Here is a 15,497-nt window from a genome sequence, read left to right as displayed (position 1 = left end):
ATTGCTAAAATCATATTAAATGGCAAAATCTCCATTTAAACTTAGCTCAAAATTGAACCAAGCTTACATACAATGTTCGAGTTTGAGCTTGTAAAAAATCCAAAAGCCTAAGCTTGGCTTGACTAAGCTCAAGCTCAATATCAATCTCTTGAACTCGAGATCCAATATAAGTATATTATCAACCCAATTTTAAGCATATTATTATGCCCATTGGTTTGAATGAGTGATCTCAAATTCCCAATTAAAGTTCATACAAAGATTATCACCCAAGTCCATAAATGAGCATACGCTTAAGCTTTAAAAAAAAATTAAAAAAAAAAAAAAAAAAAAAACTGAGCCCTATTAATCACAAGCCTACTCGTGAACTTTTTTTTTTTTTGTTTTTACTTTAACTTGCCTCGTTTATTAAACAAGCATAAAACTAAAAACTAAGTTTGGCTTTAAAAATAAAAAATAAAAAACGAATGTGAACGAGTTTTTTTATTAAGCCAAGAATGATTTATTTATGAACAATTTGATCACTTATATCCCTACTTGCCTGCTAGTAATCCACACCAACAAACAAATGGAATAACTATTCAATCGTTTGGTTGGATTTTTTTTACATAGAATAGTTATCTATATATATATATATATATATATATATTAAAAGTCAAAGTTCAAAGAAAATCCAATTAGATTTCAATTGGATTCTCAATTTTGTGTCCCATCTAATTTTTAATTTTTGTGCAAAGTAAATTATTGAGTGTAAAAATCGAAAAATCCAAATTCAATTAGATTTTAAATTGAATTTCAATTAGAGTCCAATTTTGAGCCATATATCCATCTAACTTTTTAATTTTTGTGGCAAATGAATTATTAGGTACAAAAATCGAAGAATCTAAATTCAATTAAATTCTAAATTATATATATATATATATATATTTATATATGTATGTATATATATATAAAGAGAAATCATTACATATTTTAGAAATGTATGGTTAAAAAATGTGTAAACTAATATCATGTATAATTTGAATCTCTTCTAAAAAAATGAATAATTTGAACTACGTAATTGAGATTGTTTTTAATTGTACCCGTGCACATGCATGGGGTTACACACTAATTTCTTTAATTGAGGAATAGTCATTCCTCTCTAAAAGAAATGTAAATATATATGTAATAGTCATTCCTTGACATAGTTGTCAGTCTCGTTCGATATGTATGGTATCATGTGTAAAAAGTTCCGTATCATATCGGCATATCGTAAGTACTCATGAATCGTACGATACATTATGCATATCGTATAAATCATATCGTATCGTAAAATTGTACATATCGTACGATACATAGACAAATGCCTTAAAATGATAATTTATGTTAAAATTTGTACTTTTATTTGAATCTAACAAGTTGTTAGACTTTTTTTTTAGCACAAAATTATTATGTTACTTAATTTAGCCTAATAAAATAACATATTCATAAGGTTTTTTCCCTCTCTTTCTCCTACAAAATTTGGACTACACAATACATAGTTACACTTCACTTTAATATTTACAAATTTATTTTCTATACTATAAATAAGATATTAATTGACAATATAATTATTTTTTATTTTTTATTTTCATTATTTTTTTAAGTCCAAGAAACTAGAACGCCAAGAAGATTTTTTTTTTAATTATTGAAATAAAAAAAACAAGAAGATAAAGTAAATGTTAATGACAATGAATAAAATTTTAATGAAGAAATAAATTTGCAAATGATAAACGTGATAATAGCATTGACTTAGATGGGGTTGGTTAGACAATATGATGATGAAAGTAAATTATTGTTTTTGGGTCATTTGTAATATATTATCACATTTGAATTTAAGCAATTTGAATGTGTACATTATAAATACATGCTAGTTTGATTTATTTAGTTAGCTTGTTAAATATTACTATATAAGTGATGAATAAATTAGTCATTAGTTGAATATATTCAAAACTTATAATGAATATACCCTTTATATATATATATTTATAAATTTTTTATAAACTTTATTAAGTGTTTATGTATCTTACAATACACGATACGGAAAAATCAAAATTCGATTCACGGTACGATTCACGTTTTGACAACTATGTTCCTTAATACATCTAATAACTTTAAAATTAAAAAAAAAAAAAAAAAAAAATACAAGCTATCAATATGTGCATAATAATTATGAAATTCTTATGTTTTAAAAATATAGATGTATGATTTTAGTCCTATTTTCCAACCAAACATATTATTAGGAACAACTAGGGGTGTTCACCAAACCGCACAAATTGCAAAAACCACACCAAAACTGCCCGCAAAATGGCACAACCGCACCACAAGTAACAATGCATCACACCGCATGGTACAATGCGTTTGCGGCTTTATAATAAGAAAACCGCACAAATCGCACCACTCCGCACCCTCTCTATATATTAATATATTTATTTATTTTTAATATTAAATATATTATTAATAGTTCAATAACCCTAGTTTTCAAAAAAAAGAAAAAAAGTTTGATAACTCTAATAAGTGTTGACTAGGAAAGCCAACCCAAAATAAGGAAAAATTAGCTCAATAGTTTAAAACTTGGCCCAAAATAAAGGGAAAATTAGTTTTGAATTGGATAGAAAAAGCCCAAAATTTGAAAAATATACCAACTTCAAGCCGTTCAAACCGCATCTTATACACCATACTGTACATGTGACCGCAAAAATAAGGTGTCGTGCAGTTATGGTTTTGGCTAAATTCTAAACCGCACTGCACCACACTGCACCGCACATGTGACTACAAAAATAAAGAACGGTGCAGTGTTAAAAATGGCTTAAAACTGCACCTTACTACACTACGAACATCCCTAGGAACAACTATTCCATTATATCACATTTTATTCTTTGATTACCATTCTTAACATAATTATCATCTAGTGTACCAAAGTGTACCTTAGGGTATGTTTCGTACACTGTAATAAATACTGTAATGTAATAGTTATTTATATAGTTTAGTTATTCAGTAGTTTGATTATGTTTCTATTATAAGGAATAGCCATTCCTTATAAATAATCACATTTTATTCTTTGATTACCATTCTTAACATAATTATCATTTAGTGTACCAAAGTGTACCTTAGGGTATGTTTCGTAGACTGTAATAAATATTGTAATGTAATAGTTATTTATATAGTTTAGTTATTCAGTAGTTTGATTATGTTTCTATTATAAGGAATAGTCATTCCTTATAAATAGCTATTCTTTAAAATGAGGAATAACTGTTCATCTCTAAAAAGGTTGTAATAGTTATTCCTTAGTAGGTGTATTAATTTTTAAAATTAATATATTTCCAAATAAATAAACTTTCCATATGCACATAATAATTATGAAAATAAAAAATAACTAAATGGCTCAACCCTAATCCGACCTGTTAATAAGGCAGGTTGACTTCACCCAACCCATTTGCCACACTTAATAAACGAGTCGTGTTGGGTTGACACGAATGTAACACAACCCATTTGAACCTACATAATATTAAATATAGCATTCATCTAGAAATAATTTTTTTTTTACATCCCAAAAGCAGTGCATACACTTCAAGTCTTCAACCCACATTCAAAATAATATAGTTCAACAAAAATATAACATTCATATAGAAATAAGTTCTTTACACTCTAAAAGAAGTGCATACACTTCAACCCAAATTCAAAATAACATAGTTTAACAAAAATATAATATCATTGGAACTCGCCAAGTGCTAAATATCAATATTGAAAGAATTGGAGCAAATAGTAGACTAATCCTGACTATCATCCATAAATTCTTTGTTGATGTCCAAATTCATAACATCTTCCACAAGCTCATCCAATTTCATTTGTGCAAGTTCTATGTCAAATATATATATATATATATATATATAAGTATTAGTAGTTACAAAATATGATCATGCCTTAATAGTTTTAAAAGCAATATCCATCAGATCTAGTTTATAAACTATCTTAATAAACCCACTTGCAAGATATGCAGACGATGTCCAATTGTAAAAGAAAAATACACACGGCATAAGACAAAAGCTACAACCATGGCCTTAATTAAAAATTAATATATCTCATATATTTATAACGGCATATGGGTTCAAAGTTTATAGAATAAAAATATTATGCAAAAAAAAATTACTACAGAATTTTGAAATATCAAGAAAACAGTTTTCTTTAATTCTAAAACTCACTAAACACATTAGAGAAAGAGAGAGAACAATAACCGGTTTGAGACTTTAAGTTTGAGAATTGGGCGTGAGTTTATAAGATATATATAGTAGAGTGAGTAGGATAGCTGAAATAAATAAAATAAAATAAAAAAAGATATTTTTAAGAAAGTTTAGAGATTTAGGGTTTGTAGGGTATAGAGATCTAGGATTTGTAATGTTTCAATTTCTAATTATATCCTTTATAAGTTTTTGTAATTACTCACTTTTCTTTTTAAAAAATATATGTTGGATTGGTATTTGAAAAATCTAAAATAAAATGAATATTTATTTGTAATACGAGTTAAACGGGTTGTGTTAAGTAGGTCATTTCGGGTTGACACAAATAAATTGGCGTGTCAAATGTGTCTATTCTGGGTTACATGGGTTGACCCGCTTATGACATGTTTCTTATCGTGTCAATTTCAGGTCAACCTGTTTTTGACCAAAATCTATTAAGGCCCAACTATAACCCGCAAAAACTTGTGTCGGATTCGTGTCGTGTTCGCGGGTTGAGTCGAACATTGACAACCCTAATTGAGCATATCATTTGGGTGTCCTCGAAAGGACCTAATCTAAGTCATTTTAATATAATGGTATTATATAGACTCTAAAATAACATGAAAAAGTTAATTCTTTTATTGAATAGCTTGTATTTATTGGTGGGTGGAATATCATATTAACATTAATGTTACATGAATACCTAATAATTAATCACACAGTCATTGTTCAAGTCCATCGATTTTGTACGCATTTAAAGTCCCCCTTTATATACGATGTCCCATGAATGGAAGCATTATGGGTTAATGTATCTTGAAATAGTGAAATATGATACTTCTTATATGGTGCTGTTATATTTGAGTAATTATTTTCCTTAAATTTTTTTTTTTTTTTGAGTAATTAGTTTCAAATATATTACGTACATGTTATAAAAATACAGTAGATATAAATTTTTAAGATTAATTAAATTAAAAATATGAACATGTGCTTCTGTTTGTTTACATGAAATTCACATCAAGAATAGAATCTAACAAACACATCTTAATTAAGTCGCTACATTGTCATATAACTTAAAATAAATTTTGTTCTTTCATTTTTACTATTATTGCTATGATGTAACAAAAATTCTAATTTGGTACCCATCATTTTAAGGATCTTGTACTTTTCCCCTTTTACCTGGAGAAAGAAATGGCATGATCTATTGCGCAGTTGTTTTTGGGAACAATAACATTCATTGTACCAATATGACTGGTTGGTCTCGGCTTAGCTGTGACTGTGAGTGAGTTAGATAAGTACCATATCATCATATGATTTATATCCTCCTTTCAAAGTCTCTTCAACTATCCAGGATGTCACCTTGTGCCTCGTAGTTATGATACATACACCTAACAACATCATTCCAAAATTATTGAATGAATGATAAGGATAACATCTTTAACACTGCACTATCTTATTCCAACACAATTCTAGCAACTTACAAAAAAGTTAAATGAGAAATCTAGTTCAACTTCTTCCTCCTCTAGTCCTTCCAATTCTTTCATTCTTCATTCTTACTCCTTCTCTAATACATGCAAAATCTGTAATCGAACCATGTAGCTCTTCAGACTCATGCACCTCTCTTCTCTCTTATATTTTGCCATGGGACTCTAAGATCTCTGAGATTGCATCTCGTTTCCAAGTAAATATTTCTGATATCCTAGCTGCTAACTCCATCAACCCTGAAATACCATCACTAGGGAATCAGATTCTTCGAGCTAACTCTCATGTGAAAGTACCCATTTCATGTCCATGCGTGGATGGTATCCGACGGTCTATGTCAACCACTTATAGAGTCCAGGAAGCTGACACTGCAGAGTCTGTATCACATGGATATGGTGGGATTGTTAGTGCTGAGCAAATTACAATTGTGAATGGTATTAATGCCAGTAACCCATTGTTAAACAGGCAGAGCCTAGTGATACCATTGCCATGTACATGCTTCAACAATAGTAACAATGGGGTCACCACAGTGTACATGTCATATGTGGTGCAAAGTGGAGAGAACTTGAGCAGCATAGGACTTGAATTCGGCACAACTGTTATGGACTTGAAGGCTATCAATGGGCTTGGACAACCGGTAATTGATCAGGGAGACATATTAGCCATTCCAATTTCAGGTTAGTAGAACTTAGTTTATGACACTCAGATTTGAGTATTTTATGTTGATGTTAGGTGCTTGCTATGACATGTGCTTACTGATCTAGCTACTTACCAAAAAATAAGAAATTGTACTTACTGATCAAGAAAAATTGGTCTGGTCAGTACGGAAGCCAATAAATTATCCTCTATACATGTGTAAAATTGTGAGAGTAATGATTATCTAATTACACTTCTTATTTCATTTTCAAAAAAAAAAATTACACTTCTTATTTCATACACATTCACCATATACACACTACCACGTAGATTGAAATTATGTTTTCAAAACACGATTTCAATTAAAATTATGAAATCGTGGTTTTATACAATTTTGTAATTTTAACTGAAATGGTGTCTTAAAACATGATTTTAAAGGGAGCATATATAGTGTGTGCAATATCGAGTGTGTAACAAGATTTTCCTATTATGATCACTTTTTCTTTTTGTCTGGTCAAGAATTTGGAATGTGGCACACTTTCTTTTTTTGGTTAAGTGAATGTGGTAGACATTTTGCATATTCATATATTTCTGGGTTAAAGGGTATTATTGTTGCGAAACTACACGCTAAAATCTTCAATTGACACCTCCAAACAAAAGGATAAATAATACTACATACATATAACAATAATAACAAAAAATATGGAAGACAAAAGTCAAAATTGTTAGGTACATACTTGAGCGCACACACTTTTATGGTTACTGTAGGTGCATTTTTTGCTTCAAGGAAACTCATATACTTTTTGGCAATTTTTGCTTGTCCCACATTGGAAAGATATTTTGTTACAAATGAACAAGATATTGAGGAATTGTCTATACGTAAAATCATAATTATTGACACGGGCCTTTTCCACATAAAAAGGGAATCTTTTGTTACAATTGAAGCAGAAGTGATGTGGATTATTCAAGAATCGAAGTCGATTTGCTTTATAAAAAGAAGATATCAATGAACTTCTATGAAATGGTCTCGTGGGATTCGGCCAATTGTCTTGATCGTGGGATATCATTGAGAAATAGGAATCCGTGTTCTCAAAAGATTTCCTGCGATTATTTCTAGTATGAAATGAGTCAATCATCCACCACTTTGGTATCTTATTGAACAAAAATGGTGATATTGTTCCTCCGTTGATCAAGAATTTCGATTTCTGGGAAGTATCATGATCATCCAATAAGAAGGGTTTCAATTTTTTCAAATGAACGATTTGAAGACCTATTGATTCTAACAATTGATTGCAGAGTTGATCATTCGGACCTTTCAATTCATAGATGTGGATCTCGGACCTATGAATGGGGATATTCCCGAAACTCACAAAGAAAAAGGAAGTGAACCAAACTAATGGTACTCTTACTCCATTGGTTCATCCCTTATAAGGTAGAAAGAGGAAAGATATCTTTCCAATGTGGGATAAGCAAAAATTGCCAAGGAGTACATGAGTTTCCTTGAAGCAAAAAATGCACCTACAGTTACATTTAGTTGCAAGAAGGCTGTACTCACTAAATGACTCTTACTCCATTGGTTCATCCCTTATAAGGTAGAAAGAGGTAAGATATCTTTCCAATGTGGGACAAGCAAAAATTGCCAAGGAATACATAAGTTTCCTTGAAGCATAAAATACACCTACAGTTACATTTAGTTGCAAGAAGGCTGTACTCACTAAATTTCAGCAAATCACACAACCTTTACATACTGGCTAGTAGCATGCCCTCAACTAGAAAATATGGGTGGTCCAAAACATTCTATAATAATTTGGTTTGGCTGTTCCTCAAAAAAAAAAAAAAAAAAAAAAAAAAAATGAAAAAGAAAAAAAAGAAAGGGTTTGGCTTGTCACTGTATTAATATATAATATAAACAAATGGATTCCTCCTTATAATTACCTGTTTTTGGTTCCCTTCCCTACCCTTTGCAGAGGCTAATTTGCCCAAAGCTTAGCTGCTGCTCAACCTTCAGTAACCCAGAATAGAGAGTGATGGTACATGAACCAATTAAGCCTGTTTGAAGGTTTGCAGAGCCTTAAGAATTACATTTAGGCTGTGTTCATATCCTGGCAGGAAATGCAAAAGTTCTTGTTTTTATTGGTTGATTTGGTTCCTTAGGTGCTAGCTGATTTGTTTATGCAATCAATTATCTGAGTAGAAGAGTTTGGCCTCTGCAGTTGCATGCAAATAAAGTAATCGTTTTTAAGATGAACCTATGCTCTTTCATGGCCAAGAATACCTTAAATTGCACTTTTGCACACATTGATAGATATACCAACTTCATTAAAATAATCTTCCATAGACTTATCATCAATGCAGCATGTTCTTCGAAAAATCTTAACTGGTACAATGAGAGTCTAATTGTGCCAAATGGTTCGTATGCTTTAACTGCCAACAACTGCATCAAATGCAATTGTGGAGCATCCGATTTCAAGTAAGCAACATACATTTACACACTAATTACATTAGAAAAAAAAAATTTCCTATTTATTATTTTTCATGTTCTGCATGTATCTTCACTTCTGTTTTTGTATTCTTTCTCATCAGCTTGCAATGTTTTCCATCTGGTATCGCTGTCCCATGCTCTCATTTACAGTGCAAAGGATCTAATCTCTTTGTTGGTGATGCGTATGTGAATCAAACAGCAGCTGGTTGCAATGTCAGCACGTGTATGTACCGTGGCCATTGCGGTGGCAAAATTTTCAGAAGGTAAAAAGGCAACAGTAATTGTTCTATCACATTCATTAGTGTATACTGCATATACGCAATGTCTATAATTTCACAGACAACATTCACATTTTTATTGATGTGTCCACATTTAAAACGTGAAATTAATGGGTTTTATGTTTGAATAATGTACAATAAAAAAGTTGTGAGAATTAATGCTACTGTGAGACACAAAAGATAGATCTAATATATCCTAATGCATGTACAGGAAAATGAAAGAATTAATAACTCACATAAACACAGGCCAACTTATGGTCCATTTGGATTGAGGGGGAGGGAGGTAGAGCATGATAAAATAGAGTAGATTTTGCCCAAAAATAGCCTATTTTTAGCCAACTTTCCTCTATTCTCCTCCACTTTCCCTATTTCCCCCCTCAATCCAAACGGACCCTTAAGGTTTAGTCCAACCAAGTTTTGCATTGGCCCTAAATCTTTGCAAATGCAACTTTCATTCCTTAAGGTTAAACTCAATGAATCAAACATATGAAACATTACACCAAATAAATTTATCCTTTTCTTTCTATTTCAAATTTTCTTAATTTTTTGAACATTGAAATGGTAATGCATGTTTTATTTCTTTTTGCAGTTTATCAAGCTCTTCTTATGTCCAGTGCCCAGGTAACAACTAGCATCAATAGTTACCAAACTTTTAGCATTTTCGAATGATAGAAATACTGGAAGATTGTATTGTATTTCTTAATGAGAGAATATACATCAGAGCCTTTTATAGGAGGCGTAAGTGTGCGGTACAAGTAAAGTGTAGTACAAGTACAAGTGTGCTATACAAGAAAGGTAATTGGGCCTAAAGCCCATAATATAATATAATATACATTAACAGCCCCCCTCAAACTCAAGGTGGATGTGAGACCAACTTGAGGTTGTCAACTAAATCACGAGTGCGTCTCTTAGGAAGTGACTTGGTGAAGATATCTGCAAGTTGATCTTTGGAGGAGACGGAGAAGAGCTTAAGAGCACCATGGACAAGATGATAACGGATAAAATGACAATCAATCTCGATGTGTTTAGTCCGTTCATGAAAGACATCATTGTGAGCAATATGAATGGCACTCTGGTTGTCACAATAAAGGGGAGTAGCAGAGGAGGTGGACACACCCAAATCCTTAAGAAGCCATCATAGCCAAAGGAGCTCAGATGTGGTATCAGCAAGGGCACGATATTCTGCTTCAGTACTAGAGCGGGCCACAAAAGTTTGTTTCTTACTTCGCCAAGAAATCAAAGAAGAACCAAGGAGAAAGCAATAACCTGTAGTGGACCTGCGATCCCCTGCCCAATCAGCATCAGAAAATGCACGAAGTACAAGAGGAGATTGAGCTGAGTAGAAAAGGCCATGGAAGAGAGTGCCCTTCAGATATCGAAGAATGCGCAGAACAGCAGCATAGTGAGTAGATCGTGGAGCAGACAGATACTGGCTCACCTGATGAACAGCATAGGAGATGTCTGGACGAGTAACTGTGAGATAACCTAGGCTGCCAACCAATCGTCTGTAAAGAGAAGGATTAGACAATGGTTTCCCCCCCGAGGGTGTCAAATGCGCATTAAGTTCAACCGGAGTGTCAACAGTCTTGCTGTCAGTGAGTCCAGCTCGAGATAAAAGGTCAGAAGCATACTTGGCTTGAGTAATATAAAGACCATCTGTGGAATGAGTAATTTCAAGACCCAAGAAATAACTGAGATGTCCAAGATCTTTCATCTCAAATTGCTGACTGAGAAAATCCTTGAGTTCTTGAATGCCACTGAGGTCATCACTAGTTATGATCATATCATCCACATATAGAAGAAGCAAAATGGTGCCTTTATCAGTACGACGAAGATATAAGGCAGAATCATACGGACTGGCAGTGTAACCCAAGCGAAAGATAGTGGAGCTGAACTTGGCAAACCAAGCTCGTGGAGCTTGTTTAAAACCATAAAGTGCACGTCGAAGATGACAAACCTTGTTTGAGTCAACAGAGAGACCAGGAGGAGGTTGCATATAGACTGCTTCACTCAAATCCCCATTAAGGAAAGCATTTTTAACATCCATCTGAAAAAGATCCCATTTACTAGCAGCAGCAACAGCTAAGAGGGCACGAACAGATGAGATACGAGCAACTGGAGCAAAAGTCTCTTCATAATCAATCCCATACTCCTGTGTAAAACCTTTTGCAACAAGACGAGCCTTGTAGCGCTCAATGGACCCATCAGAGCGAGTCTTGATCTTATAGATCCACTTACAACCAACCACAGACTGTCCAGGAGGGAGAGTGACCAGATCCCAGGTATGGTTTTTGGTTAATGCATCAAGTTCCTCTTTCATTGCAATCTGCCATAAAGGGTCAGTGGAGGCCTCACGATAGGTTTGAGGCTCGTGAAGTGTAGCAAGGGCAGTGTAACAATGATAGTCAAGTAAATGTGTAGTAATGGATCTTACCCGGGTTGAGTGGCGATGTGGAATGTCTTGTGGAGGATCTTCAGGCGAAGCAGGAGCAGGGGACCCAGGCTCAAGGTGGGGTAGCTCGTCATCAACCTGTTCATCTTCAACCTGTCTAGGAGAAGCATCAAAAATATCTGGAGAGAAGTCCAAAGAAGGATCAAAAGTATTTGTAAAAGGAACAAGAGACTCGTCTGGAAAGATTTCTAAAACAGAGGAGTTAGTCAAGGAAGAACGAAAGTGAGAGAGCTCAACAAACAATCGGTGTTCCCAAAAGACAACATTACGAGAAACACGAAGACGATGAGAGACAGGATCATAACACCTATACCCCTTTTGAGTTTCGCCATAACCAAGGAAACAACAAAGTTTAGATTGAGGCTCAAGTTTGTTGTGCTCATGAGGCTGAAGAAGAACGAAACAAGCAGATCCAAAGGATCGAAGGTGATGATAATCAGGAGGTGACCCAAAGAGACGCTCATACGGAGTCTGATTATGAATGACAGCACTTGGAATGCGATTAATCGCATGAACAGCATTAAGAGCAGCTTCACCCCAAAATGGGGCAGGAACTTTGGCAGAAAGAAGAAGAGCACGAACAGTGTCAAGAATGTGACGAAGTTTTCTTTCGGCTCGACCATTTTGCTGAGAGGTACCTGGACAAGTTAGATGATGCACAGTGCCATAGGAATGTAACAAAGCTTGAAAAGCATATTGAGTATATTCAAGAGCATTATCAGAACGAAAAGTTTTGATACGTTTGGAGAATTGGGTTTCAACCATTTTGGCAAAGTTGCTGTATATTGGTAAAATTTCAGAACGAGATTTCATAGGAAATATCCAACTATAACGAGAATAATCATCAATAAAGACAACAAAATATCGAGATCCACCAATACTAGCAACAGAAGAAGGTCCCCAAACATCAGAATGAATTAACTCAAAAATACTATTAGAAATGGATTCACTGTTATTAAAAGGCAAAGCTGGTTGTTTTCCTAACTGACATGAAGTACAATCAAAATTGTCTTTGGACACAGAACCCAACAGACCCCTAGAAGCTAACTGTTGTACCCGAGAAGATGATGCATGACCAAGACGAGAATGCCAAAGTGCAAGAGATGGTAAGGAAGAAACTGCAGCAGCTGCAGCAGCAACAGAAACAGGAGTAACAGGTGGAAGATGAAGATTGTCCACGGGAAACATACGCCCAACTCTAGGTATCAGAGCCACTGCTATTACCTGTTGTAGTAATAACACTTTTCATACAGGAAAGCAAAATTATAGTGCAGCCTCACCCTTGGGATCTCCGTCATCACCTAATCCATTAATCCCATTTATAACAGTAACTCCATCTCCATCACCCTTTCCAGGTTCTACTCGAACTGTTGGTATTGCTTCCTTTGGTCCTACAAGTACACAATATTCAAACATATCTAATAATGGTGGCTTGCTTGGCAAAGATTCATGTTGCAATTTATTGCTACTGGCCCTTGCCCTTTATTATTTCTTGTGATAATTAAATGGCATCTTGAAGTACTTCCTATCTAAAGGAACAAATGTCATTCCCAAATGTATAAGCAAATTTCACTTCATGATACCTAAAATTGCTTAAGCTTAAATGAAACTTCCTCTTCTTGTAAAGGAAAAAATGAGGATGAAGTCCTAGGGTTCAAAATTCACTGAATGCTTGTATAACTTACCACTAAAAAATAAGATCTAAAATTTTTGAACAATGAGACAATACAGAAAGGAGGAAATGTAGAAAAACAAGGGTTTGCACATGCGCAACTGTGACACTGGATACCATATTGATTGATATCTGTTCATAAGCAATACTGTTAATTAAGTTATATATGCTTTCCTTTAAAAATTAGGGAGGTATTAGGCTTAGCTAACAAGGCAATGAGCAATATCTTGATCACGAGGATGAATAGTCATTTTCTCATGTGCTACAACATTCATAATAAAGAAAAATATTAAAGATACTACAAATTTTACTTTATAACATCCACAAATTGATATGATAATGAATGTAATTGAAAGATTTCAAAACATAACAAATGAATGTCAAATTTTTATTTTATTTTTATGATTGGTGACACATTAGTTTATAAAAATTATGTAATAAAATTTATAATATTCTTAACATCACCCCTAAGAATGACAATTTAAACCTGCCCTCATGGGTACCTGCTTCATCCATCCTAATGGGGCAGGTTTTACCCACCTTGCATAGCCAAATGGGGTGGGGACAAGAGTTAAAATCTTTCCTCCAAACACCTGTTGTTTATATTCAAACAATTAAAATATATATTTTTTATAGATTTTTTATAAGGCATACATATGTGTGTGCGCGCACGCTTAGCTTTCAAACTTTAAATTTATAACGAATTTGTTGTACTATATTTTTATGTTTTAAGATTTAAATTTTTAAATTTTTAAAATTTTTGTATTGTTATATTTGAAATTTTGAATTGTTTTTATGTTTTTAATACTTGAATTTTTATACGCTTTGAGAAGATGATGTAATGTTAGAGCCTGTTTTTATTTATACGTTTTATTAATGCATGATATATTTTAAATAAACTTTTAACAAATTATATAAAAACGAATTGAGTGTGGCAGGATGAGGGTGGGTACCCACGTGGATGGAGTGGAAGAAAACCATCGTCTTGTTGCCGTCCCTAATATATCACTCCTCAATAATATGACCTATATATTAATTAGTCAATTTCACGTTGCCATCCCTAATCACTCCTCAATAATATACCTAAGTGTTCAACATCAACATCAACAATATGACCTATTAATTAGTCAATTCCACGCAGTGGTTCCACCACGTTATGGTATTAAATAAAGGAAAATTTTGGCAGCCTTCTCAATTTAATTTCTTCTCTTTGAGAGGTTTATTTGGAATAAAAACTCTCTGTTTTACTTTTTGTATCTCTCTTTTTACTCTGCTAAACATTGCTTGCCACAATTTTTTTTCGTTCCTTATAAAATAACCAAAGTTTAAAATGAAAAGAAAAAATTGAATATATGACAAGTCATAATTGATGGAACATAAAGTGGAATACAAAAAAGGGACATGAGATTTCTATTTGGTTTATTTACATTAACAAGCAATAAGAAAGATGAATGCGCTTGACTCATTGTTAAATATATAAAAATATACAAGTATAGGTTGTAATATATGTTGAGTGGGCCCAATCACATTGCAATCAATAGTAATTGACAAATTGGAAGTATGCTCATAAAGCTCTAGACCCTATTGAAGGTCATAAAATGGCTCTGATACTACGTTAAAATAAAAGATTTAAGTAGAGAAGGTGGAAGCAAGAAAATAATTAATATAATTCGGCTTGACGGCCTATGTCTACTATGAAAGTTCTTAGAGACTACATTTTTACTATTCTGAAATGAGTATTACAAGAACTCAATATATGCTCTATATCCACGCAATGATTGACTTATAGGAGCCATTGATTACACTTGAATCAAGAATAATTGATATGCCTTGTTTATGGCATAATAATATTGCATAATAAGGGGTCATGGCTAGGGTAGGGTATATACAAATAACGCTAATTAATTTATGGGAAATGTTAACTAATACCCTAAGGGTATTAGTTTAAGAGCTATTTTTAGAAACATTTTATTAAGAAAATGATAAAATAATAAATGTTATTGACAATTTTTTTATATTTTCCATAAAAGTGATGTTAAAACTTTCTTATTATGATTTGTTAACAATTACCCTAAGAGCATCTATTAACATAACTCTTAATTAATTTTAGTATAATCTTGGCATGAGCATACCTTAGCAAGAGCATAATCATACTCCAAGGTAAGAATTTTCCAAGTAGAAAAGCAGTTCGAATGTGCAATATCATATCTTTCAGCTTTTCTAAAATAGAGTTGTTTGAAAAAGTGCCATGTTAACAAGCTAGCAA

At 33.0% G+C, this 15,497-nt stretch overlaps 1 protein-coding gene across 1 annotated transcript; it reads left to right on the top strand.

Annotated features, from left to right (window-relative positions):
• The first annotated feature begins 5,639 nt into the window (after positions 1-5,639).
• Positions 5,640-13,277, top strand: LOC126703023 (lysM domain-containing GPI-anchored protein 1-like). Its single transcript, XM_050401920.1, has 5 exons — positions 5,640-6,388; positions 8,703-8,817; positions 8,931-9,092; positions 9,697-9,728; positions 12,813-13,277. The coding sequence occupies exons 1-5, from the start codon at positions 5,722-5,724 to the stop codon at positions 13,055-13,057; spliced, it is 1,221 nt and encodes a 406-aa protein (XP_050257877.1). The 5' UTR covers positions 5,640-5,721; the 3' UTR covers positions 13,058-13,277.
• The last annotated feature ends 2,220 nt before the right edge of the window (positions 13,278-15,497 follow it).

This window comes from Quercus robur, chromosome 10 (genome assembly GCF_932294415.1).
Source record: "Quercus robur chromosome 10, dhQueRobu3.1, whole genome shotgun sequence".
NCBI classification, from domain to species: Eukaryota; Viridiplantae; Streptophyta; class Magnoliopsida; order Fagales; family Fagaceae; genus Quercus; species Quercus robur.
The sequence above is the reverse complement of the archived record's forward strand: the minus strand, read 5'-3'. Positions and strand labels throughout refer to the sequence as shown.